Below are 26,640 nucleotides of genomic sequence, written 5' to 3' on the forward strand. Positions count from 1 at the left end.
TAAGGTGCGCCTGACCTAATCCAGGGTGTTTTCAATCACATCATATGCATGTGAAAGCCGGACAATGAATAAGGAAGACCGAAGAAGAGTTGACGCCTTTGAATTGGGGTGTTGGCAAAGAATACTGAATATACCATGGGCTGCCAACAGAACAAAAAAATCTGTCTTAGAAGTACAACCAGAATGCTCCTTAGAAGCAAGGATGGCAAGACTGAGTCTCACATACTTTGGACATGTTATGAGTCCCTGGAGAAGGACATCATGCTTGGTAAAGTACAGTGTCAGCAGAAAACAGGAAGACCCTCGAGGAGACGCACTGACGCAGTGTCTGCAGCAACGGGCTCAAGCATAACAACAATTGTGAGCATGGCACAGGACCGGGCGGTGTTTCGTTCTGCTGTGCGTCTGGTCACTGTGAGTCGGAACCGACTGGACAGCACTAACAACAATGACAACAGCTGCAATAGTAAATGGTGGGCTATAACCCACTGAGTAAAATACGAACCCCAAGAACCATACTGATATAAACAGATGAATAAAAATAAACAGGGACAAGGGAAGGTTCTTCCTTCCTGCAGAATGCCAGCTAGTAAAGATGAAAGGACAGGACTGGAGAACCACAGTGGGTGCTGACACTGGGGGTAAGGGCTGGGCGGGGACCATGCGCCCATGCAGCCTCAAGGTGCCTTCCCCTCAACAGCTTGTTAACCACAGACGGAACGGTGTCTTACAGAGAAGCCTGGCCAACACCACCATTACCCAGCAATCCACATTAACATCATCCATGGAAGGACAAGAGGACGTTGCACGCCTCCTGATGGGGTGCACTGAGGACGTGGCACTAGTTCTGGGGTATTCAAGCAATGTGCATAACCTGAATCCAACCACGGGGAAACACCAAGCAAACCCAAACCAGGGACATTCTACAAACTAACTAACCAGCCTGGACTCTTCAAAACCCACCGCCCATCTGCCAGCACATCGTTCTGTGGGGGCTTGGGTGTTGCTGTGATGCTGGAAGCTATGCCATTGGTATTTCAAATACCGTCAGGGTCACCCATGGTGGACAGGTTTCAGCAGAACTTCCAGACTGACAGACTCGGAGAAAGGCCTAGTGGCCTACTTTCAAAAACCAGCCAGTGAAAACACTTTGGATCCCAGAACGTCGTCTGACCCTGATTCAGTTACTCCGTATGCTCATCAGGAGGGCCCGACTGCTGACATCCGTCATGGGGGACGTCACGTTGGGTTAAATGGAGGACCAGTGAAGAAGAGGGAACCCTCAACGAGATGGACTGACACAACAGCCTCAACGATGGACTCAAACATCGCAACGATCGTGAAGATGGCGTAGGAGCCGGCAGCGTTCATTCTGGTACACGTGGGATCCCCATGACTTGACGCTAACTCGACGGCATCAAACAACTACTCTTCAAAACATCTTCCTGGGATGGGCCAAGGAGAAGCTGAAGAACGTTCCAGATTAAAGGAGACACAAGCTGAAGAATGTTCAGAATAAAGGAGACTAAAGAGGCACAACAACTAAATGTAACACGTGATACTGGATTGGATCCTGACCGGGGAAAAATCACAAAAAAGGACAAACGGCCACAAAGCCGTGGAAAGGCTCTGGGGGCAGGAGGCACAATCTGCTTCAGGACTGTGGGTTTGATGCTGACCGTGTTGACGCTGGTGTCCTGTCAGCAATTCGGTTGTAGCAGGAACAAGACAAGGTCACAGTGAAGCGTTCGTCTGCTAACTGAAAGGTTGGTGGTTCAAACCCGCCCAGTAGCACCGTGAAAGAAAGGTCTGGCGATCTGCTTCTGCAAAGATTCCAGCCGAGAAAACCCTGGGGAGCAGCTCTACTCTGTCACTCATGGAATCACCACGAGCAGGACGGACTCACTGGCAACTGGCTTTGTTTTGTTTTTATGAACTTGAGTGTCCTTGGTCTTGGGGAACGCAGGTTGACTTATTTGGGGGTAAAGGGCCACAGGGCTCCGATGTGATATCAGATGGTTCAGGAACACATGCATATAAAATACAGACATAAGGCAGTGAAGAGGCAGTGGGGGGCAGTGTAGACCTTTGGGGAATCAGGTGAAAGGTCTACGGTGCTCCTTGTGTATGCTTTTCTGTAAGTCTGCAATTATGCGGAGAGAAAACACCACCAAAGGTGGAACAGGCTGGATGCACTGCCCTGGGCTGGGCGGCTGGGCAGCAGGGGGCTAGGAGGACAGGGGTGGGCTCACCTTGTCCAGCCGGAGGCAGCAGAAGGGCGCCTTCACGGGCAGGAGGTGGCACAGGGTCGGGGAGCTGCCGATGTAGGGCGAGTTGGGGGGATAGCCCTTCACATACCTGGACAGGGGACAAGGGCCCTCAGCAGCATGCCGGCGTCCCCCCGGCCAGCAGTGGGGACTCCATGGACACTTGGCTGGGGGCCTCTAAGGGCATCGGCTCAGCCCACCCACCACCACCCTCCCCGGTAACCCACAAGCCAGCCCTGCGGTGGCTCTCGTTGCCCTAGACCACCGTGTGCGTTAGGATGGTTCCTCGGTGGGACTCTGCACCAGGTGACCGCGGGGCCCTGGCTGGAGCTCGAGGCTGCGCCACAGGACCGGCCCCCGGGGGACACGCAGCACTGCCAGATCCCGCGGACCTGCCGGCAGCCAGGCCAGGGCTGGGGTCCAGGCTGGAGGTGGGGTCAGGGGTGGGGTTAGGGGTGCGCCGGGACCGTGCGGGGCTAGAGGTGGGGACAGGGGCTGAGGGGCGGGGAAAGGAGGACCAGACTCTACCCCGCTAGTACCCGCGGCGGGTAGGGGTGGGGGTGGGGCCGGGGAGGGTGGGATCTAGGACGTCCCCCAGCACAGCAATGGGTTCAGCCCTCCCCGCCTGACCCTTTCCAGGCCCCAGCCAGGACTCTGCGTTCTCCTCTCCAGCTCCGCGGCTCGGGAGCCTCCCCCCGCCCTGCCCCCCCCCGACGCCCCTCGCCCACATCGCCCGCTCCCCAGGTTCTCCGGCCCCGCCCGCCGGCGCTCACTCCACCACCGACAGCCCCTCGTCGTCTGACTGCGCGGTCTCGTCCTCCGACTGGTCGCTTAGCAGGTCGCAGGGCAGCAGCGCCGAGCTGTCGGCCAGCTCCAGGACCGGCGCGATGCTGGGCCGCCGGCTGCCCGAGCCGTTCTCCGTGGGCAGCGCCAGCTTGCTGTCCCCCCTGCTCTGCGGTGGCCGGCATTCTGCGTTCTGGAGGTCCATGGCCACTGTCCCTGCGGGGAGCAGGCACTTGGCGGGTAGCCCCCTCCGGAAGCCTCCAGAGAGCAGGCTCCCAGAGCCCGGGGAGTCTCCGCCCCACTGAGCCTCAGTTTCTCTCTCCATACAATAGTGACAGTGGCCTCTTTGGGTGGTAGTGTTGAGCAGGACCCCACAGGCCCCTGGCACTGGCCCACCGTATCCATGTCAGTGATCACCACTCGAGGGGACCAGCCAGAAGGGGAGGGACTCTTGGCTGGGTGAACCCAAGGGTGGCAGTCCAGCCACTCTGCCCAGAGGGCTTGCGGGGCTCGGTCACCACAAGGGTGGACACAAGAGTGGCCAGCCCTTTACTGCCCGCTGGAATGGGTCCTGTCTGCACCCCTCTGGCCACTCTTCCATGGCAGTGTGGTGCTGCCAAGTGAGTGCTGGGAAGGGCCCAGGGTGTGCTGAGCACCTGCAGGGACAGCTGAGCTGCTGTTGCCCCGGACCAGGGAGGGGCCGGGGGCCACGTGGTTCTCATGGTTTCCGGATGCCCATGGGGGATGTGCAGGACATGTTAGGAAGCCCAGGTGGCCACAGGCCACCTCCTCTGCTCCTCCCGATCTTCTCACCTGCACCCCGGCCTCCCCTTCCCCGGGCCCCCTCGCACCCACGGAGGCGATGATACTGTGCACCGGTAGCCTCGAGGGCCCCTCGTAGAGGCCCTGGCCGGAGCAGCCCTGCCTCCTCTGCTTCTCCTCCTGCTTGAAAATGAAGGCCGAGTTCTCCTCCTTGGTGATGTTGATGTAGAAGCAGGTGTCCGAGGCGGCCAGGGTGTGCCGGGGCCCCGGGTTCAGCAGGATGCTCTTGTGGTCCTCGCGCTTCAGCCCGATGAGGCACACGCCGTACCTGGGGACGCGCGCAGGCGGGCGGTGGGCGGCTCCACGGGCTGTGCGCGCCCCGGACACCCAGCCCAGCTCCACTGCCCTGGCCCGGGCGTCGCCGCAGCCTGGACCCCGGGGCGCCCCCGCTGTCCCCCTGCCCGGCCGCGGGGACACACTGCCTGCTCCCACCCTCCTCTTCCTCCTCAGGGCCGGCGGGCAGCTCGATGGGTCCCCACTACCCTCTGGCCGCTCCTGCGCCCACCCCTCAGCCTGAGAAGACCCCACGGCCGGCCCTGCTCCCGCTGCCCCCGTATCCGTCCAGAGGGATCTGGCCTCGAGGCCCCGCCCCTGCGCCCGCCCGCCCCGCCCACCCCTGCGCCCGCCCCGCCCTGCTCTGGCCCCGCCTCACCCCTGCGCCTTCCCTGGCCCCGCCCCACCGGCCCCGCCCCTCCCCGGCCCCGCCCACCCGGCCCCGCCTCCATACTTCTTGTGGGCGTGGAAGGCGGCGTAGGTGAAGCTCTTGCCCTCGTACTCGCGGAAGAACTTGCTGTCGCCCATGCGGATGTGGTAGACCTCGTTCCCCGAGCAGCGGCCGTACATGCGCTGCCACTGCTCCGGCGACTCCTGGCCCTCCCTGTGGGGGGCGGCGTCGGCTCGGGGCGCGGGGCTGCCAGCGCCTCCCCCCTGCCCAGGGCGCCCCCCCCGCCCGCCCCAGGGTGCACGCACTGGCCTCGGGAGGTGTGCACCAGCAGGGTGATGAGGGTGGAGGTGGCTGGGCAGATGCAGTTCAGGGCCAGCAGGGCGTACTTGCACTCCTCCTCACACACCACGTGGTCTGCGGGGACACCGGGGTCACCGTCACTGTCCGCCTCCGCGCCCAGCACGGGCTGCTCTCCTGCCTCCCCCCGCCCCGGGTGAAGTGGGCGCCTTTATGTGGCCTTGGGGTGCTTTGGGAAGAACAGCCGGAGATTTTCCCCTAAACCCTAAGGAATTACCTTTTGCCCTAGTTTTCTACCCCAGAGGGTTTGTTACATTTCCTAGGTAAACTGTACGCAACTTGGTTTCATACTTTTTGCCCAGTCCTGGGCTGCAGCCTGCCCTGGATTGGTCGATGGGCTATGCAAGTGACTGTCTGTAGCCTACCGTGAGGGGATTGGTCAGTTCCTGGCCCAGGTGGGAGGGCCGTACCTTGGAATCGACAAGGAGTTTGTGTATATACTGAGCCAGTCCTACAGAAGTCTTAGAGACAGAAAGAAACAGAAGCAGAAAGAAGAGTGAAGGAGGAGAGACAGAGAGAGGAGGAAAGGAACTTCCTGAAAGAGCCGTAACAGGGGTCAAGGGCTGTAACAGTGGGGACAACGAGAGCCCTGGAGAGAGCCCAGCAGCAGAGTCAAGAGGAGCCTGTCCCCGGGGGCTGAGAGGAGGCCTGCACGGTGGAGAGGAGCTGAGAGAGTGCCCCGCACTGAACGGGGGGGACTGTCTACATGCTTCCTGATTCTGAGCTGTACCCTGTTCCTTATTAAACCACTTAAGTATGGTCTACGAGTTCTGTGTGGTCATTGCAATGGATAATTGAACCCAGAAGAGAAGCGCAGGGTGCCATGGGGGAGGTGGCTGGCGTCAGGATTGGTCAACAGGCTGGAGAGTGGAGGTATGTCTGACCTCCGCCTCATGCGGCTCAGCCTTAGGCATCATCCCCCTGCACTTAGACAAGTTCTGACATTATTACTATTTCTACTATTCCTGAGCACCCCTCCTGTACCCAGCACAGGCCTGCTCACCTGACCCGTGGAGGTGCCTAGCTCACCTGTCCCTCTCACCTGGGAGCTCATCAGACAGTGCTCCTGCCCTCACTAATCTGGGCCCCCAGGCACAGGATGGCTCATCTCAGAAGGTCCCACATGGGCTCCCACCCTAGATGTGGTGGGATGGAGGGTCCATAGAGTTAGGACCTGGCCACAGGGACCCTGTGACATTGAGCTTGCATGGACGGTGCTTGAGGCCCTGCTCTTCTCCAGTCCACACATGCACGCTCCCCTGTGTGCACACAGCCCCCCAACCATACCAGCAAACTTGACGTGGAACTTGTTCTCAGGCTTAAGGATCTGCACATAGAGGGGGCAGTTGGGGGCAAAGTCCTTCACAGCCCAGGCACGCAGGATGGTCTGGTGGTCCTGGGGGTGGGGTGCGGTCAGTGCCAGTGCCTGTGGGGCAGCAGCAGCAACAGGGTGTGGGCTCTGCCCTGGGGCTGGACAGGGGACAGCACTCACCGCCGCAGTGCGGTCCACCTCATTCCGGCTGCTGAGGATGAAGCAGGCCTCCCCGTTGTCCATCCTGCAAAGCACCAGGGGCTCACAGCTGCCCTTCTGGGGCCCTGAGAGACTTGGAGTGTGGGTAGCCCAGCCTGGGAGTGTTGAGGTGAGGGGGGAAGGGTTCCTGGGAGGGGAGACACAGCTGGGCCTTGAAGGGAGGGGGGCTGGACCAGGGCCTCGTAGAGCTAGGGGAGGGAAGGAGGGAGAGGGCTGGGCTGGGCGGTGGCACTGAGCTGGAGCAGCTCTAGAGCTGGCAGCTCTTGGGTGGGCCAGCCACCCACTGACTCACTCCTGGCCCATGAAGACCTTAGCAGAGCCCCCAGCCTCCCAGCACCCGGTCTGTCTCAGGGAGCACATGAGGGGGTCCTGTGAGCTCCTCGCAGCTTCCTGAGACCAGTGAGCCCATGCAGCCCAGCAGTTCCCCCTGGTTCCCTTGGTGGCCCTGTCGTCCCTTCTCAGTCCCTCCTCAAACCATGGTCCCCTCAGCCTGTGGTTCCCCTCAGTTCCCCCTCAGCCCCCCTCGTGGCCTTGTGGTTCCCCCTCACCCCCTCATGGTCCTCCCACCACAGATGCTCCTGTGGTCCCCCTGTGTTTCCCCCTCAGTCCCCTCGGTCCTCCTGCGGCCTCCCTGCAGTCCCCCCCGCCCCTCCAGCCCCCCCCCCAGCACTCACTTGGCCCGCATGAGGTCTTGGTCCTTGAGTGCGGAGCCCTGGAGGTAGATGACCCTCTGGGACCACAAGGGGATCTGCAGGACCCTGCGTACTTGCACATCCATCTCCGTGGGGCACAGGATGACCACGTAATAGTCCTGCAGCCGAGGCTGTGTCAGCTGGCACAGCCTCCTGCCCTCCCCCCCTTCCTGCTGTCCTGTGTGTGTTCACACCTGGCCCCTAATGGGACCCCTGGACAACACCTGGAGAGTGTGGGAGTGGACGGACATGAGAGACCACCTGGCCCCACCTTCCACTGGACAGGCAGGGAAACCCAAGCCTGAGGCACTTAGGAGACTGGCCTGGTCATGCAGCACTCCTGCCGCAGGGGTGACTAGTGGGCGACCTCAGAGGGAGCCCGGGGCCTACCTGGAGGCAGGGGCTTGCCTGGAGCGGGGGCTTACCTGGAGCAGAGGCTTACCTGGAGCCGGAGGCCTACCTGGAGCGGGGGCCTACCTGGAGCCGGGGGCCTACCTGGACCAGGAGCCTACCTGGAGCAGGGGCTTACCTGGAGCCGGGGGTGGGCATAGAACTCATTCAGGAAGTCCATGAGGAGGTCGATCTTGAGGGAGCTGACGCACAGGACCACGTGCTTCTCCGTCTGTGCCCGGTGGCGGCTATAGTTGCCGCCTGACTTCTGCCGCTCCATCCAGAGGTACACGAGCTCCTCAAACTGTGCAGAGAAGGGTGAGTGCCACACGGCTGGGGGGCATCAGAGAGAGGGCCCTTCCCATGTGGGACCATGACAAAGCAACCACTGACCCAAGAGCCCGGCCAGCACAGGGGTGATGGGGGTCAGGGCTGGTGGAATGTGCAGGGACATGGGCACTCTCGGTAGGAGGCCAGCAAGGCAAGGGTGGCAGCAGGACTAAGGAGAACTGGGCACACCCCTGTCCACCTCCTGCCCTGGATGGACCCAAAATGCTGCCCCTCCATGTCCAGGTAAGTAAGAGCCTTGCACCTGCTGGTCTACACCTGGGACCAAGTGTGAAATGAACACATTAGGGACTCTTCATCGGGTAGTTCATGCCAGCTGCCTGAGACACAGCCAGACACTGAGCGCTCACTTTATTATTCCACTTCAGAGGGGTGTGAACGGTGAGGCTGTGTGCATCCACGCTGGCCCACATTTCCTGGGTGTGAGCTGTGGGTGTTGGATTTGTCTCCAATGAAGAAAATCCACACATGTGTGTTTTATTGACTATGCAAAGACATTCAACTGTGTGGGTCATAACAAATTACGGATAATATTGTGAAGAATAAGAATTCCAGAATGCTTAATTGTGCTCATGAGGAACCTGTACAGAGACCAGGAGGCAGTCATCCCAACAGAGCAAAGGGTACTGCAAGGTTTAAAGTCAGGAAAGGTGTACACCAGGGTTGCATCTTTTCACCATACATTTCAATCTGTATGCTGAGCAAGTAATCTGAAAAACTGGACTGTATGAAAAAGAATGTGGCATCAGGATTGGTTGTTGTTGCTATTGTTAGGTGCTGTCGAGCTGGTTCCAACTCACAGAGGCCCCACCTACAACAGAACGAAACACTGCCCAGTCCTAAGCCATCCTCACATTCATTGTTAGGCTTGAGCCCATTACTGCAGCCACTGTGTGAATCCATCTCGTCAAGGGTCTTCCTCTGTTTCACTGACCCTCTGCTTTACCAAGCATGATGTCCTTCTCCAGGGACTGACCCCTCCTGATAACATGTTCAAAGTATGTGAGATAAAGTCTCACCATTATTGCTTTCAAAGAGCAATCTGGCTGTATTTCTTCCAAGACAGACTTGTTCGTTCTTCTGGCAGTCCATGCTATGTTCATTATTCTTCCCCAATGCAATAATTCAAAGGCATCAATTCTTCTTTAGCCTTCCTTATTCATTGTTCAGCTTCCGCATACATATGAGGTGACTGAAAACAACATGGCTTGGGTCAGGTGCACTTTAGTCTTCAAAATAACAGCTTCACTTTTTAACACTTTAAAGAGGTCTTTTGTAGCAGATTTGCCTAATGCAATGTGTCATTTGATTTCTTGACTGCTGCCTCTATGGGTGTTCATTGTGGATCCAAGTAAAATGAAATCCTTGACAACTTCAATCTTTTCTCTGTTTATCATGATGTTGCTCATTGGTCCAGCTGTGAGGATTTTTGTTCTCTTTATGTTAAGGTGTAACCCATACCGAAGGCTGTGGTCTTTGATCTTCATCAGTAAGTGCTTCAAGTCCTCTTTGCTTTCAGTAAGCAAGGTTGTGTCATCTGCATAACCCAGGTTGTTAATGAGTCTTCCTTCAGTCCTGGTGCCATGTTCTTCTTCATATAGTTCAGCTTCTCGGATTATTTGCTCAGCATACAGATTGAATAAGTATGGTAAAAGGATGCAACCCTGACGCACACCTTTCCTGACTTTAAACAACACAGTATCCCCTTTTTCTGTTCGAACAACTGCCTCTTGATCTATGTACAGGTTTTGTGTGAGCATAAATGTTCTGGAATTCCCATTCTTTGCAATGTTATCCATGGTTTGTCATGATCCACACAGTCGAATGCCTTTGCATAGTCAATAAGACACAGGTAAACATCCTTCTGGTATTCTCTGCTTTCAGCCAGGATCCATCTGACATCAGCAATGACATCCCTGGTTCCACGTCCTCTTCTGAAACCAGACTGAATTTCTGGCAGTTCCCTGTCGATATCCTGCTGCAGCCATTTTTGAATGATCTTCAGCAGAATTTTGCTTGCAGGTGATATTGTTTGGTAATTCCCGCACTCGGTTGGATCACCTTTCTTTGGAATAGGCATAAATATGGATCTCTCTCTGTTGGTTGGCCAGGTAGCTGTCTTCCAAATTTCTTGGGATAGACCAGTGCACACTTCCAGTGCCGCATCCGTTTGTTGAAACATCTCAATTGATATTCCACCAATTCCTGGCGCCTTGTTTTTCACCAATGCCTTCAGTGCACCTTGGACTTCTTCCTTCAGTATCATCAGTTACTGATTATATCCTACCCCACATCAGTGGGTTTTTTTTTCTTAAATGGTTGAATGTCGACCAATCCTTTTTTTCGGTATAGTGACTCTGTGTATGCTTTCCATCTTTTTTTGATGCTTCCTGTGTCATTTAATTTTTCCCCCACAGAATCCTTCAGTATTGCAACTCAAGGCTCCAATTTTTCTTTAGCTCTTTCAGCTTGAGAAATGCCAAGCATGTTCGTCCTTTCTGGTTTCCTAACTCTGGGTCTTTGCACATGTTATTATGATACTTTGCTTTCTCTTCTCGAGCTGCCCTTTGAAATCTGTTCAGCTCTTTTACTTCATTATTTCTTCCTTTTGCTTCACTACTTGATGTTCAAGAGCAAGTTGCGAGTGTCTTCTGACATCCATATTGTTTTTTTCTTTCTTTCCTGTCTTTTTAATGACCTCTTGCTTTCTTCATGTATGATGTCCTTTCATAACTTGTCTGGTCTTTGGCCATTAGTGTTCAAAGTGTCAAATCTGTTCTTGAGATGGTCTCTAAATTCAGGTGGGATATACTCATGGTCGTACTTTGGCTCTCATAGACTTGTTCTAATTTTTTTCAGTTTCAACTTGAACTTGCATGTGAGCAATTGATGCTCTGTTTTGAAGTTGGACCCTGACCTTGTTCTGACTGATGATATTGAGCTTTTCCATCATCTCTTTCCACATATGTTGTCGATTTGATTCCTGCGTATTCCATCTGGTGAGGTCCACATATGTAGTCACTGTTTACATTGGTGAAAAAGGTATCTGCAGTGAAGAAGTCATTGGTCTTGCAAAATTGTATCATGCGATCTCTGGCATCGTTTCTATCACCAAGGCAATTATTTCCAAGTACCGATCCTTCTTTGTTTCCAACTTTTGCATTCCAATCACCAGTAATTATCAATGCATCTTGGTTGCATGCTCGATCAATTTTAGACTGCAAAGTTGGCAAAAATCTTCAGTTTCTTCATCTTTCGCCTTAGTGGTTGGTGTGTAAATTTGAATAATAATCGTATTAACTGGTCTTCGTTGTAGGCGTATGGATATTATCCTATCACTGACAGCATTGTACTTCAGGATAGATCTTGAAATGCTCTTTTTAACGATGAATGCAACACCATTCCTCTTAAAGTTGTCATTTCCCGAGAGGCGGGGCCAAGATGGCGGACTAAGTGGACGCTACCGCGGATCCCTCTTGCAACAAAGACTCGGAAAAACAAGTGAATCGATCACATACATAACAATCTATGAACCCTGAACAACAAACACAGATTTAGAGATGGAGAACGAACAAATACGGGGAGGCAGAGATTGTTTTCAGAGCCTGGAGCCAGCTTACCAGTCAGGTGACCTTCGGCCCCCGATTTGGGGCAGAGCCCAGGGGGGCAGACGGCTCAAACAAGGGGCCCAGCCCTGGCTCCCGAACTCATTCCGGGAGGGGACCCAGCCGGTTCGCGCGGGCGGCGTGGCGGCACAGCTGGTGGGAGAAGTCCCCAGGAGGCAGTGACTGGTCTTGGAGCGGGGAGAGCAGCGTCCCAGCCGGGGAGCCATCCCGCCGGGATTTTGGCAGGCCGTGGGCGCAGGGAGCAGCTCCATCTCCCTGAACTGACTCCGGGAGGGGCTCAGCCAGTTCGCGTGGGCGGCGTGGCAACGCAGCCGGTGGGAGAAGTCCCCGGGAGGCAGTGACGGGTCTTGGAGAGGGGAGAGCGGCGTCCTACCTGGGGAACCATCCCGCCAGAATTTTGACTGGGCACAGGCATGGCATAGGCGCACAGAGCTGCTCCACCCCCCTGAACTAGCCCCGGGGGGGCCCAGCCGGTTTGCGCGGGCGGTGTGGCGACGCGGCCGGTGGGGGAGGTCCCCGGGGGGCAGCGACTAGTCTTGGAGCAGGGAGAGTGGCGTCCCAGCCGGGACGCGCGGTCGCAGCGCAGGCGCGGGGAGCTGCTCCGCTCGCCTGAGCTGACCCCCGGGGGAGGCCCAGCCGGTTCTCGGAGGCGGCGCGGCAACGCGGCTGGCGGTACAGGGAGTTCCCAGGAGGCAGCGACTGATTTTGGAGTTGGGAGTGCACCGTCCCAGTAGGGGAACCCTGACGTTGGGCGTGGGGCTGGCAGCGGAGGATCTGACCGTGACTCCAGCGGGCCAGACCCCCCAGGGGCAATCTCCACACAGCCAGCACACATAGGCGACGTGCCCCACGGGAATCTCAGATATAATAGTCATTCCAAGCAAGACAAGCAACTCTGGCTATATTCTGAGGTGCCACTCTCCTATCTCTCTGATCCCTCCCCCACCCTCCCCAGGCGGCTTCATTAACATCCGAATAGCCTGAGCCAGAGGGAGAACTCTGATAGGGATCTGACTGCATTTTTTTTTTAGCGGATTTTCTGGAAAAACTAGTTTCCCAGTGATGGCTCAGAAACAGCAGTCCATATCAAACCACTTAAAGAAGCAGACCATGACAGCTTCTCCAATCCCCCAAACAAAAGAATCAAAATCTTTCCCAAATGAAGATACAATCTTGGAATTATCAGATACAGAATATAAAAAACTAATTTACAGAATGCTTCAAGACATCACAAACAAAATAAGGCAAACTGCAGAAAAAGCCAAGGAACACACCAATAAACCTGTTGAAGAACTCAAAAAGATTATTCAAGAACATAGTGGAAAAATTAATAAGTTGCAAGAATCCATAGAGAGACAGCATGTAGAAATCCAAAAGATTAACAATAAAATTACAGAATTAGACAACACAATAGGAAGTCAGAGGAGCAGACTCAAGCAATTAGAATGCAGACTGGGACATCTGGAGGACCAGGGAATCAACACCAACATAGCTGAAAAAAAATCAGATAAAAGAATTAAAAAAAATGAAGAAACCCTAAGAATCATGTGGGACTCTATCAAGAAGGATAACTTGCGTGTGATTGGAGTCCCAGAACAGGGAGGGAGAACAGAAAACACAGAGAAAATAGTTGAAGAACTCCTGACACAAAACTTCCCTGACATCATGAAAGACGAAAGGATATCTATCCAAGATGCTCATCGAACCCCATTTAAGATTGATCCAAAAAGAAAAACACCAAGACATATTATCATCAAACTCGTCAAAACCAAAGATAAACAGAAAATTTTAAAAGCAGCCAGGGAGAAAAGAAAGGTTTCCTTCAAGGCAGAATCAATAAGAATAAGTTCAGACTACTCAGCAGAAACCATGCAGGCAAGAAGGGAATGGGACGACATATACAGAGCACTGAAGGAGAAAAACTGCCAGCCAAGGATCATATATCCAGCAAAACTCTCTCTCAAATATGAAGGCGAAATTAAGATATTTACAGATAAACACAAGTTTAGAGAATTTGCAAAAAACAAACCAAAGCTACAAGAAATACTAAAGGATATTGTTTGGTCAGAAAACCAATAATATCAGATACCAGCACAATACAAGGTCACAAAACAGAACGTCCTGATATCAACTCAAATAGGGAAATCACAAAAACAAACAAATTAAGATTAATTAAAAAAAAATACACATAACAGGGAATCATGGAAGTCAATAGGTAAAAGATCACAATAATCAAAAAGAGGGACTAAATACAGGAGGCATTAAACTGCCATATGGAGAGTGATACAAGGCGATATAGAACAATACAAGTTAGGTTTTTACTTAAAAATAGGGGTAAATAATAAGGTAACCACAAAGAGGTATAACAACTCCATAACTCAAGATAAAAGTCAAGAAAAACGTAACGACTCAACTAACATAAAGTCAAACACTGTGAAAATGAGGATCTCACAATTTACTAAGAAAAACGCCTCAGCACAAAAAAGTATGTGGAAAAATGAAATGGCCAACAACACACATGAAAAGGCATCAAAATGACAGCACTAAAAACTTATTTATCTATAATTAGGCTGAATGTAAATGGACTAAATGCACCAATAAAGAGACAGAGAGTCACGGACTGGATAAAGAAACACGATCCGTCTATATGCTGCCTACAAGAGACACACCTTAGACTTAGAGACACAAACAAACTAAAACTCAAAGGATGGAAAAAAATATATCAAGCAAACAATAAGCAAAAAAGAAGAGGAGTAGCAATATTAATTTCTGACAAAAAAGACTTTAGACTTAAATCCACCACAAAGGATAAAGAAGGACACTAGATAATGATAAAAGGGACAATTGATCAGGAAGACATAACCATATTAAATATTTATGTACCCAATGACAGGGCTGCAAGATACATAAATCAAATTTTAACAGAATTGAAAAGTGAGATAGACACCTCCACAATTATAGTAGGAGACTTCAACACACCACTTTCGGAGAAGGGCAGGACATCCAGTAAGAAGCTCAATAGAGACACGGAAGACCTAATTACAACAATCAACCAACTTGACCTCATTGACTTATACAGAACTCTCCACCCAAATGCTGCAAAGTATACTTTTTTTTCTAGCGCACATGGAACATTCTCTAGAATAGACCACATATTAGGTCATAAAACAAACCTTTGCAGAATCCAAAATATCGAAATATTACAAAGCATCTTCTCAGACCACAAGGCAATAAAACTAGAAATCAGTAACAGAAAAACTAGGGAAAAGAAATCAAATACTTGGAAACTGAACAATACCCTCCTGAAAAAAGACTGGGTTATAGAAGACATCAAGGAGGGAATAAGGAAATTCATAGAATGCAACGAGAATGAAAGTACTTCCTATCAAAACCTCTGGGACACAGCAAAAGCAGTGCTCAGAGGCCAATTTATATCGATAAATGCACACATACAAAAAGAAGAAAGAGCCAAAATCAGAGAACTGTCCCGACAACTTGAACAAATAGAAAGCGAGCAACAAAAGAATCCATCAGGCACCAGAAGAAAACAAATAATAAAAATTAGAGCTCAACTAAATGAATTAGAGAACAGAAAAACAATTGAAAGAATTAACAAAGCCAAAAGCTGGCTCTTTGAAAAAATTAACAAAATTGATAAACCATTGGCTAGACTGACTAAAGAAATACAGGAAAGGAAACAAATAACCCGAATAAGAAACGAGAAGGACCACATCACAACAGAACCAAATGAAATCAAAAGAATCATTTCAGATTACTATGAAAAATTGTACTCTAACAAATTTTCAAACCTAGAAGAAATGGATGAATTCCTGGAAAAACACCACCTACCTAAACTAACACATTCAGAAGTAGAACAATTAAATAGACCCATAACAAAAAAAGAGATTGAAACGGTAATCAAAAAACTCCCAACAAAAAAAGGTCCTGGCCCGGACGGCTTCACTGCAGAGTTCTACCAAACTTTCAGAGAAGAGTTAACACCACTACTACTAAAGGTATTTCAAAGCATAGAAAATGACGGAATACTATCCAACTCATTCTATGAAGCCACCATCTCCCTGATACCAAAACCAGGTAAAGACATTACAAAAAAAGAAAATTATAGACCTATATCCCTCATGAACATAGATGCAAAAATCCTCAACAAAATTCTAGCCAATAGAATCCAACAACACATCAAAAAAACAATTCACCATGATCAAGTGGGATTTATACCAGGTATGCAAGGCTGGTTTAATATCAGAAAAACCATTAGTGTAATCCATCACATAAATAAAACAAAAGATAAAAACCACATGATCTTATCAATTGATGCAGAAAAGGCATTTGACAAAGTCCAACACCCATTTATGATAAAAACTCTTACCAAAATAGGAATTGAAGGAAAATTCCTCAACATAATAAAGGGCATCTATGCAAAGCCAACAGCCAATATCACTCTAAATGGAGAGAACCTGAAAGCATTTCCCTTGAGAACGGGAACCAGACAAGGATGCCCTTTATCACCGCTCTTATTCAACATCGTACTTGAAGTCCTAGCCAGGGCAATTAGGCTAGACAAAGAAATAAAGGGTATCCGGATTGGCAAGGAGGAAGTAAAGTTATCACTATTTGCAGATGACACGATCTTATATACAGAAAACCCTAAGGAATCCTCCAGAAAACTACTGAAACTAATAGAAGAGTTTGGCAGAGTCTCAGGTTATAAAATAAACATACAAAAATCACTTGGATTCCTCTACATCAACAAAAAGAACACCGAAGAGGAAATAACCAAATCAATACCATTCACAGCAGCCCCCAAGAAGATAAAATACTTAGGAATAAATCTTACCAAGGGTGTAAAAGACCTATACAAAGAAAACTACAAAGCTCTACTACAAGAAATTCAAAAGGACATACTTAAGTGGAAAAACATACCTTGCTCATGGATAGGAAGACTTAACATAGTAAAAATGTCTATTCTACCAAAAGCCATCTATACATATAATGCACTTCCGATCCAAATTCCAATGTCATATTTTAAGGGGATAGACAAACAAATCACCAATTTCATATGGAAGGGAAAGAGGCCCCGGATAAGCAAAGCATTACTGAAAAAGAAGAAGAAAGTGGGAGGCCTCACTCTACCTGATTTCAGAACCTATTATACAGCCACAGTAGTCAAAACAGCCTGGTACTGGTACAACAACAGACACATAGACCAATGGAACAGAATTGAGAACCCAGATGTAAATCCATGCACGTATGAGGAGCTGATATTTGACAAAGGACCAGTGTCAGTTAATTGGGGAAAGGATAGTCTTTTTAACAAATGGTGCTGGCATAACTGGATATCCATTTGCAAAAGAATGAAACAGGACCCATACCTCACACCATGCACAAAAACTAACTCCAAGTGGATCAAAGACCTAAACATAAAGACTAAAACGATAAAGATCATGGAAGAAAAAATAGGGACAACCTTAGGAGCCCTAATACAAGGCATAAACAGAATACAAAACATTACCAAAAATGACGAAGAGAAACCGCATAACTGGGAGCTCCTAAAAATCAAACACCTATGCTCATCTAAAGACTTCACCAAAAGAGTAAAAAGACCACCTACAGACTGGGAAAGAATATTCAGCTATGACATCTCAGACCAGCGCCTGATCTCTAAAATCTACATGATTCTGTCAAAACTCAACCACAAGAAGACAAACAACCCAATCAAGAAGTGGGCAAAGGATATGAACACACATTTCACTAAAGAAGATATTCAGGCAGCTAACAGATACATGAGAAAATGCTCTCGATCATTGGCCATTAGAGAAATGCAAATTAAAACTACGATGAGATGCCATCTCACTCCAACAAGGCTGGCATTAATCCAAAAAACACAAAATAATAAATGTTGGAGAGGCTGCGGAGAGATTGGAACTCTTATACACTGCTGGTGGGAATGTAAAATGGTACAACCACTTTGGAAATCTATCTGGCGTTATCTTAAACAGTTAGAAATACAACTACCATACAACCCAGAAATCCCACTCCTGGGAATATACCCTAGAGATACAAGAGCCTTCACACAAACAGATATATGCACGCCCATGTTTATTGCAGCTCTGTTTACAATAGCAAAAAGCTGGAAGCAACCAAGGTGTCCATCAATGGATGAATGGGTAAATAAATTGTGGTACATTCACACAGTGGAATACTACGCATCGATAAAGAACAGTGAGGAATCTGTGAAACATTTCATAACATGGAGGAACCTGGAAGGCATTATGCTGAGCGAAATTAGTCAGAGGCAAAAGGACAAATATTGTATAAGACCACTATTATAAGATCTTGAGAAATAGTAAAAACTTAGAAGAACACATACTTTTGTGGTTACGAAGTGGGGAGGGAGGGAGGGAGGGAGAGAGTTTTTTACTGATTAATCAGTAGATAAGAACTGCTTTAGGTGAAGGGAAAGACAACACTCAACACATGGAAGGTCAGCTCAATTGGACTGGACCAAAAGCAGAGAAGTTTCCGGGATAAAATGAATGCTTCAAAGGTCAGCGGAGCAGGGGCGGGGGCCTGGGGAACATGGTTTGAGGGGACTTCTAAGTCAATTGGCAAAATAATTCTATTATGAAAATATGCTGCATCCCACTTTGAAATGTGGCGTCTGGGGTCTTAAATGCTAACAAGCGGCCATCTAAGATACATCAATTGGTCTCAACCCACCTGGAGCAAAGGAAAATGAAGAACACCAAGGTCACACGACAACTAAGAGCCCAAGAGACAGAAAGGGCCACATGATCCAGAGGCCTACATCATCCTGAGACCAGAAGAACTAGTTGGTGCCCAGCCACAACCGATGACTGCCCTGACAGGGAGCACAACAGAGAACCCCTGAGGAAGCAGGACATCAGTGGGATGCAGACCCCAAATTCTCATAAAAAGACCATACTTAATGGTCTGACTGAGACTAGAGGAATCCCGGCGGCCACGCTCCCCAAACCTTCTGTTGGCCCAGGACAGGAACCATCCCCGAAGACAACTCATCAGACATGAAAGGGACTGGTCAGTGGGTAGGAGAGAGATGCTGATGAAGAGTGAGCTAATTATATCAGGTGGACACTTGAGACTGTGTTGGCATCTCCTTTCTGGAGGGGGGATGGGAGGATAGAGAGAGAGGGAAGCTGGCAAAATTGTCACGAAAGGAGAGACTGAAAGGGTTGACTCAATAGGGGGAGAGCAAGTGCGAGTACGGAGTAAGATGTATGTAAACTTATATGTGACAGACTGACTGGATTTGTAAACGTTCACTTGAAGCTTAATAAAAGTTGATAAAAAAATATATAAAAAAAAATTTTTTTAAAGTTGTCATTTCCCGCATAGTAGACCATATGACTGTCTGATTCAAAATGGCCAATACCGGTCCATTTCAGCTCACTAATGCCTAGAACATTGATGTTTATGTGTTCCATTTCATTTTTGATGATTTCCAATTTTTCAAGATTCATACTTCGTACATTCTACATTCTAATTATTAATGGATGTTTGCAGCTGCCTCTTCTCATTTTGAGTCCTGCCATATCAGCAAATGAAGGTCCCGAAAGCTCCATCCACGTCATTAAGGTCGACTCTACTTTGAGGAGGCAGCTCTTTCCCAGTCATCTCTGAGTGCCTTCCAACCTGGGGGGCTCATCTTCCAGCACTATATCAATGTTCCACTACTATTCATAAGGTTTTCACTGGCTAATGCTTTTTAGAAGTAGATCACCAGGTCGTTTTTCCTAGTCTGTCTTAGTTTGGAAGCTCAGCTGAAACCTGTCCGCCATGGGTGACCCTGCTGGTATTTGAACACAGGCAGGTGGCATAGCTTCTAGCATCACAGCTACACGCAAGTCCCCACAGTAGGGACAAACCACTCAGGACTGGTGGAAGACTCATTAACAACTTGTGATACGCAGATGACACAACCTTGCTTACTGAAAACGAAGAGGATTTGAAGAATTTACTGACGAAGATCAAAGGCCACAATCTTCAGTATGGATTACACCTCAACATAAAGAAAACAAAAATCCTCACAACTGGACTAATAAGCAACATTATGATAAATGGAGAAAAGACTGACATTGTGAAGGATTTTATTTTACTTGTATCCACAATGAACGCCCGTGGAAGTAGCAGTACAAGAAATCAAACGACATGTTGCATTTGGCAAATCTGCTGCAGAAGACCTCTTTAAAGTGCTAAAAAGCAAAGATGTCACTTTGGGAATTAAGGTGCACTTGACCCAAGCCATGATATTTTCAATCACCTCATATGTATGCAGACGTTGGACAATCATTAAGGAAGACCAAAGAAGAATTGATGTCTTTGAATTACTGCATTATGGAAGAATAACGAACATACCATGAACTGCCAAAAGAGTGAACAAGTCTGTCTCGGAAGAAATACAGCCAGATTGCTCTTTGGAAGTGATAATGGTGAGACTTTATCTCATGTACTTTGAACATGTTATCAGGAGGGGTCAGTCCCTGGAGAAGGACATCATGCTTGGTAAAGTAGAGGGTCAGCGAAACAGAGGAAGACCGTTGATGAGATGGATTCACACAGTGGCTGCAACAATGGGTTCTAGCATAATGACTGTGAGGATGACACAGGACCTGGCAGTGCTTTGTTCGGTTGTACATAGGGTCACTAGAGTCGGAACCAATTTGACAGCACCTAGTGATAACACCACCACTACGCGGGAAAATACAGGTGTCGAGGAGCAGATGGTGCTAGGAGGGTCTACAGGGCTTTTGCAGGCAGCTCCGTAGTGCTGTCGCTGTGCTGACTGTGCCAGCCACGCTTGGGCCACATGTCCGAGGCCTGTCTGAGGGGAAATCGGGGCCCCGTGATATCCTTCAGCCTTTTCTGGCTCAAGCATTGAGTTCACTCATTTGTTCAGCACACCTTTAAACGAGCAACGGGACCGGCAGCGATTTGTGACCTGTGGCAGGGCCGTGTGCTATGACCTTGCTTCAGTGAGGTCATTGCACTGAATATACCAAGTGCCTATCATGGGTCGGAGCCCTGGTGGCGCAGTGGCTAAGAGCTCGGCTGCTAACCTAAAGGTCGGCAGTTCAAATCCACAAGCTGCTCCTTGGAAACCCTATGGGGCAGTTCTACTCTGTCCTCTAGGGTCACTATGAGTTGAAATCGACTGGATGGCAATGGGTTTGGTGGTTTGGTTTATCATGGGCCATGCCCATGCAGGGTCAAGGCCCTGGGCCCTGAGCACACAGGTGGCTACACAGCTGAAAGGTGCTTGAGGCTGGGACCTGAACAGAGACTGTCACGAGGGGTGAGGGACTCAAGCCCCACCTCTCACTTGGCAAGTCAAACAACGCTCTGAGCCTCAGTTTCCCCGTTGGCACAAAGGGTGATTGTGCCTGCCTGAAGGGGTTGCTTTGAGGGCTCAGGGGGCCCAGCAGAGGCAGCCATCAGCCCTGAGTGGGCAGAGGACGCCTTCACAGGGTCAGCTGTGGTCCTCAGTGTGTACTGAAAGGGACAGCCCTTCTGAGCGCAATTTCACAGTCTCGCTCCTCTCCAGGGTGCTCACTGGTGAACTTAGCGAGCAAAGGAGGGAGGGAGGATCATTGGGACCACCCTTTAATCACCATCCCTGACAACGCAGTCTTTCCAAGTTTATCAGAGGGATGCCGCTCAGGAGGTGGGGTCAGTGCTGCCCTGAGGTCTGACCACCTGCGCCCCCCGATCTGACTGGGGTGGTTCACGCCTGCCTGGTGCCCCCTGCAGGCCTTCGTGTCCAGGCGGCTTCCCTCCTTGTCAGTGGGGGGGCTTGAGCATGTGGCCTGGTGGATGGAGCGTGAGCAGAAGGGACAGTGCGCTAGCTGCGATCATAGGCTCCTGCCCCGTGCTTACCCCTCCCTGGCATGAGTAGGGCAGGTCCCAGACAGGAGCTTCCCCCGGCCAGATCACGGAAAGACAAAAACACAGAAGCCCTTTTGGCTTGCCTGCAGGGACCCACAGACCCGCCACGTCCACCCTGGCTGCACGGTACCACTGTTGCTGCAGGAGGGTGGCTGGGCGGCTCTGGCCAAACGCAAGCTCCAGAGCCATCAGCCTCAGCCCACACTGCCCGGCCGCCTGGGCTTCCTGAGGAAGACCCTTTGCAGAGGGCCCATCACCGAGCAGGACACCGTCCCCACCCTCTCCTCCCCGCCCCCAGGTCCCATGCACTGTCCCCACCTGCAGCGGGAGCACCACGAGGGCCACACAGATCATGATGACCACCAGCAGCTGGGACGGCCAGATCTTGGGTGTCACGTCACCGTAGCCCACGGTGGAAAAGGTGACAATGCAGAAGTAGAAAGAGGTCAGCAGGGACAAGTTCCCACCTGAGCGCTCCAGGTGCTGGATGCCACAGGTACTGCAGGTGCGGGGGAGGGGGGCCTCATGAGCTTGCCAATAGCATGGCTGACCCAGCCCCCAATCCCCACTGAGCTCCAGGCACCCCCCACCTCTCTCTGGTGGCCCCCAGACCTGCTCTCAGCTGGACCTCAGGACAACACCCCCCCCTTCAGCCTAGAGCCCAGCTGAGGGTCTCCCTGGGCCTCAGAGGAGCTGGGCCTCAGGGCCACACTGGAGCATGGGCTCCAAGTCAGCTGACCAGCTGGCCCCCGAAGCCATGACCTGGCCTTCTGGACATGACAGCCCAGGAGTCGGTGTCTGAGGCTGTTCTGCCCCTAGCTCCTTTGCCAACTCGAGGGCGGCCTTTTCCTCCTGGGTCCTGTCTCTCCCTGTAGGGCCCCCCAACTCCTCACCCAGGGCTGGCCGCAACACATGCCCTCCCGACAAACCCCCCAGGGCCGGCTGCCCCTCAGGACTTCAGAATCTAGGCATGGTAGCCTAGCCTGCAGGACCCGACACCCACATGTGGGGCTGACTGCCCCACAGGACTCACCACCCGGGGCCTAGCTCAGCCTATAGGATCCCCTGACTGCCCCATCAGCCCAGGGCTGGCTGCCCCTGGCCCCCATGCATGGGTGCCTCCACTGGCCACACTCACCCAGTGAAGACAAGGCACAGCAGGGTGCAGAAGAGGATCAGGACCTGGTTGAACATGGCTGACTGGGTCCGCAGGATGGCCCGGTGGAAGTCGTTCTGCGAGGGGGGCGTGCCATCAGCGGGCAGAGCCTGTGGACCCAGCAGGGAGGCCAGGCCACCTAGCCTGCTCCCCCTGAAGAGCCCACAGACCCCCTCTTTGTGGCGAGCTCCATGCTTTGTTAATGAAACTCCCCAAATACATGGTACTTAACGCGACAGAGGTGAGAAAGACACCATGCCAAGCAGCCCTCTGCACCCATCAAGGACCCCAGCCATGTACCCACCTCAGCTCGGCCCCTTGGGGAGGGCCAAGAACTCAGATGTGACCTCAGCCATGAAAACTCAGGTACAATTAAGATGATGGGGGGCTGGACTTGGGGGTTCAGGCCGCCCTGGAGGAAACCTGGTTCGTCAGGAGAGACCAGGCCTCCCCAGGACGGGCTGAGGGCCCGCTACCTGGGAACGTGGCTACGGCTCCTGACATTTAAGCAAAAGGGATCTCGAGTGGACATTCTGCAGAGGGGTCTGCCTGGGGCCCCGTGTGCGTGGCCTGGTTTGCACGCGGCCCCCGGAGCTGTACAGAGGTGGGGTGCCGGCAGGCATCTTACAATCATGTTCTCCAGGGCGTGCTTGGCCAGCCAGCAGTTCAGAAACACAGGGATGAACAGGTTCCGCAGAGGTGGCCAGAAGATCTGGGGGCAGAGGCAGGTCATGGGGCCTCTGCGCTTGGGGTCCGGGCTCGGGACCTGTGCTCAGACAGGGGGAGGGGGGCACCCACCGTGATGATGAAGGGCAGGGTGTTGATCATCTCCAGGACGAAAGAGACTTGGAAGATCTGCTCCCAGATGTTGCCCTGGGGGGCCAGGCAGGCTTCAGATACAGGCGGGAGGGGAGGGGGCCCAGGGAAGGGGAAGAGAGGGAAGTGGGGGTGCGGAGAGGGAGAGAGAAATGCCAGCCCAGGAGGTCAGGGTAGGGGCTGGGAGGGGAGGCCAAGGGGGAGGGCGATGGAATGGGAAGATGGAGGGGTAGGGGAGTCAAGGGGGAGGCTGATGGAGAAGTGGGTAGGGGCTGAGGGGGAGGGTGGGGGGAGGCTGAGAGGGAGGGCGGTGAATTGGGGGATTGGCCGAGGGGGATGGGGTGAGGGCTCACTTTGTAGCTGAGGTGCATTGGGGTAGGGGTGGGGCTCACCTTGTAGCTGAGGTACATGAGGGGGAGGTGAGGGGCTCACCTTGTAGCTGAGGTAGATGGCGGGGAAGTGAGGGGCTCACCTTGTAGCTGAGGTACATGAAGGGGAGGTGAGGGGCTCACCTTGTAGCTGAGGTACATGGCAGGGAGGTGAGGGGCTCACCTTGTAGCTGAGGTGCACGGGGGTAGGGGTGGGCCTCACCTTACAGCTGAGGTACATGAGGGGGAGGTGAGGGGCTCACCTTGTAGCTGAGGCACATGAGGGGGAGGTGAGGGGCTCACCTTGTAGCTGAGGTACATGAGGGGGAGGTGAGGGGCTCACCTTGTAGCTGAGGTACATGGGGGTAGGGGTGGGGCTCACCTTGTAGCTGAGGTACATGAGGGGGAGGTGAGGGGCTCACCTTGTAGCTGAGGTACATAGGGGGAGGGAGAAGGGGCTCATTTTGAGCTGAGGTGCATGGGGGGAGGAGGGAAGGGCTCATCTTGAGCTGCAGGACATGAGTGGGAGGTGAGGGGCTCTCCTTGTAGCTGAGGTGCATGGTGGGGTGGCGTGGGGCTCACCTTGTAGCTGAGGTACATGAGCAGCATGGTCTCCAGGAAGCTAATCATGGCCACGATGACCTGGAGACAAGAAAGGGGAGCAGTCTTCTCGTGAGCGGGGGCAGGCAGGGCCTCAGCAGGCGGTGGGATGTGTGTGTGTGTGGCGGGGGGCCTGGGCCTTGCTCCAGCGTCAGCCCTTGGCCTGAGCTGGCCAAGACCTGGCGCTGAGCCTCCAATGGCTGAGCCCTGACATGAATCCCAGGCCCCCCACTCCCGAGGGCAACGAGGCCAGGTCTGCTCTAGGCCCCAGGGATGTGGAGACTGATAATAGATGAACACAGGACACCCCCATGATTCCAGGGAGACAGAGCCCACTGCGCCCTGGGCCCCCCACTCACCTGGACGGCCCACAGAGCCATTTTCCTCTCCACCCACAGGATGGGAGCCCTGGGGAAGGAGCAGAGGGGTGAGCTTGGCTCTGGGGCACCCTTCTCCTTTGTTAAAAGTATTATGAACTGAACTTCTGTTAAGGGTGATGGAAAAAATTTGGGAACGTTGGTTGAACAACACGATGAACATATTTAACTTTGCTGAACTGTATGTGTGAAGAACATTGAAATGGCCAAAGTTTTGTCACCTATGTGTTTAGCACAATAAAAAAAAATGCAAAACAAGAAAAAGAAAGTATTATGATTGGGAAAAGAAGCACCTGAGTTCATGGGACCATCTTCCTCCCGTATCTTCCCTCCCCACCCGCAGCCTGCAAGGCTGAACCTGTGTGGCTCAGCTCAGGAAGAATAGGCCAGAGCTGACTGCCGGGCCAAGCAGCTTGGGGTGACTAACTGGAGGGCTGACACTTGCTATAATTCTTTAAGTTGCTCCCCCTTAGCCTTCAAGGGTGCATGCAGAAGGGGACAGCCCCCTAGCCAGGGCTGACCATTTGCAGCCACCATCCCGGGGCACAGGTGAATGTGTCCTCAGGGAGGTCGGGGTGCAGACATGACCCCTTGTGTTGGGGGTGCACAGGCTGGGCTGGGGATCCACCCCTGGTGAATTGGGAGGTGTAAGCTCCTGCCCACCCACTGTACCCAGCGAACTCACCAATAGAACTCGGAGGACGAGCCATTGAAGGTGTAGATTTGCTTGGGACAGCCCCAGCTGTGGAGAGACACAGGGGCTGGCATGGCTGCAGCCCCCTCCCACTGCCATCCTGGAAGGGATGCTGCCAGGGGTGTTGGCCCTCAGGAGGGTGGGAGGGGACATCACTTGCCCACCCAGGGCAAATCCTGCATCTTGGATGGGTGTCTGTGCTCCAACACTGCTGCAGAGGCAGCTCGCACCTGCCCTGCAGAAACCCCCACAGGGAGGGTCCCCAAGTGAGGAGGGGTGGGGTGCAGGGCTCTGCCCCACCAGCAGGCAGGAGGATGAGCACACACCCACGTCTATGGGATCTGGAGCCTGAGCGGGAGGCTGGCGGTCAAGCAGGGGCTGGGGACCTCTGCCTGTTAGGACAGACCCTGGGGAAGGGCCAAGACCCCTGGCCAGAGACAGACACCGAGACATACAGTGCCTCCTGCAAGGCCAGGGAATGCCTCAAACAAGGCTGGACAACGAGTGGGGCAGAGAGAGAGAAAGCTGAGCTCCCGCCTCCTTAGCACCGACTTGAAGAGGCACATCACTAAATCACTCTCAAGGACAAACCTCTCCAAGCCACTAGGAAGCCTGGCTGGGGGTAAGGAAATAGGGGCACAGCCAACATGCTGATGATAGTCACAGACTCTAACCTACACCAGGGTCACTAACCAAGGAGATCTCACAGTTTACAGAACCCCACGGGGATGGGCAGCTGCCTTCTCTCTCTTCTTTTGACCAGTAGACTTTCTCCCTGAGCCTTATTGGGGCTGTTACTATAAGCTAATGCACAAAGGCATGGCTGGTCATCCTCTTATCCTTCCATCCATCTATCCATTCATTCATCCATCTGACCATCTGTTTTTCCATCCATCTGTCTGTCCGTCTGTCCGTCCTCCCATCCTCTCATCCCCCCACCCTCCCATCTTTCCATCCTTCCAACCACCCATCCATCCATTCATTCATTCTTCCACCCACCCATCCATCCATTCATTCATTCTTCCAACCACCCATCCATCCATTCATTCATTCTTCCACCCACCCATCCATCCATCCTTTCATCCATTTGACCATCTGCCCATCCTCCCATCCGTCCACCCTCCCATCCATCCAGGCCCTCTCCCTATCCATCCGCCCATCCATCCATGCATTTGTCCATCCACTACCCACCCATCTATCCATTTAT

At 52.0% G+C, this 26,640-nt stretch overlaps 1 protein-coding gene across 6 annotated transcripts in view; it reads right to left on the minus strand.

The window, feature by feature from the left end:
• The window catches only part of KCNT1 (potassium sodium-activated channel subfamily T member 1), a 107,227-nt gene that overhangs the window by 17,024 nt on the left and 63,563 nt on the right, over positions 1-26,640 (minus strand). For 4 of the 6 annotated variants that reach the window (XM_064290697.1, XM_064290699.1, XM_064290698.1 and 1 more), the window contains exons 5-20: positions 25,425-25,481; positions 24,722-24,770; positions 24,345-24,404; positions 23,377-23,451; positions 23,207-23,290; positions 22,561-22,655; positions 21,741-21,921; positions 7,646-7,810; positions 7,099-7,235; positions 6,386-6,449; positions 6,181-6,289; positions 4,842-4,950; positions 4,600-4,749; positions 3,902-4,140; positions 3,041-3,266; positions 2,253-2,358 (exon numbers count right to left, since the gene is read on the minus strand). In XM_064290697.1, coding sequence (XP_064146767.1) covers positions 2,253-2,358; positions 3,041-3,266; positions 3,902-4,140; positions 4,600-4,749; positions 4,842-4,950; positions 6,181-6,289; positions 6,386-6,449; positions 7,099-7,235; positions 7,646-7,810; positions 21,741-21,921; positions 22,561-22,655; positions 23,207-23,290; positions 23,377-23,451; positions 24,345-24,404; positions 24,722-24,770; positions 25,425-25,481 — 1,906 coding nt within the window. Of the gene's footprint in view, positions 1-2,252; positions 2,359-3,040; positions 3,267-3,901; positions 4,141-4,599; positions 4,750-4,841; positions 4,951-6,180; positions 6,290-6,385; positions 6,450-7,098; positions 7,236-7,645; positions 7,811-21,740; positions 21,922-22,560; positions 22,656-23,206; positions 23,291-23,376; positions 23,452-23,786; positions 23,801-23,826; positions 23,876-24,344; positions 24,405-24,721; positions 24,771-25,424; positions 25,482-26,640 lie in introns of those variants that run through there. The other 2 variants (XM_064290702.1, XM_064290701.1) reach the window with 2 other exon arrangements.

This window comes from Loxodonta africana, chromosome 9 (genome assembly GCF_030014295.1).
Source record: "Loxodonta africana isolate mLoxAfr1 chromosome 9, mLoxAfr1.hap2, whole genome shotgun sequence".
Lineage (NCBI taxonomy): Eukaryota > Metazoa > Chordata > Mammalia > Proboscidea > Elephantidae > Loxodonta > Loxodonta africana.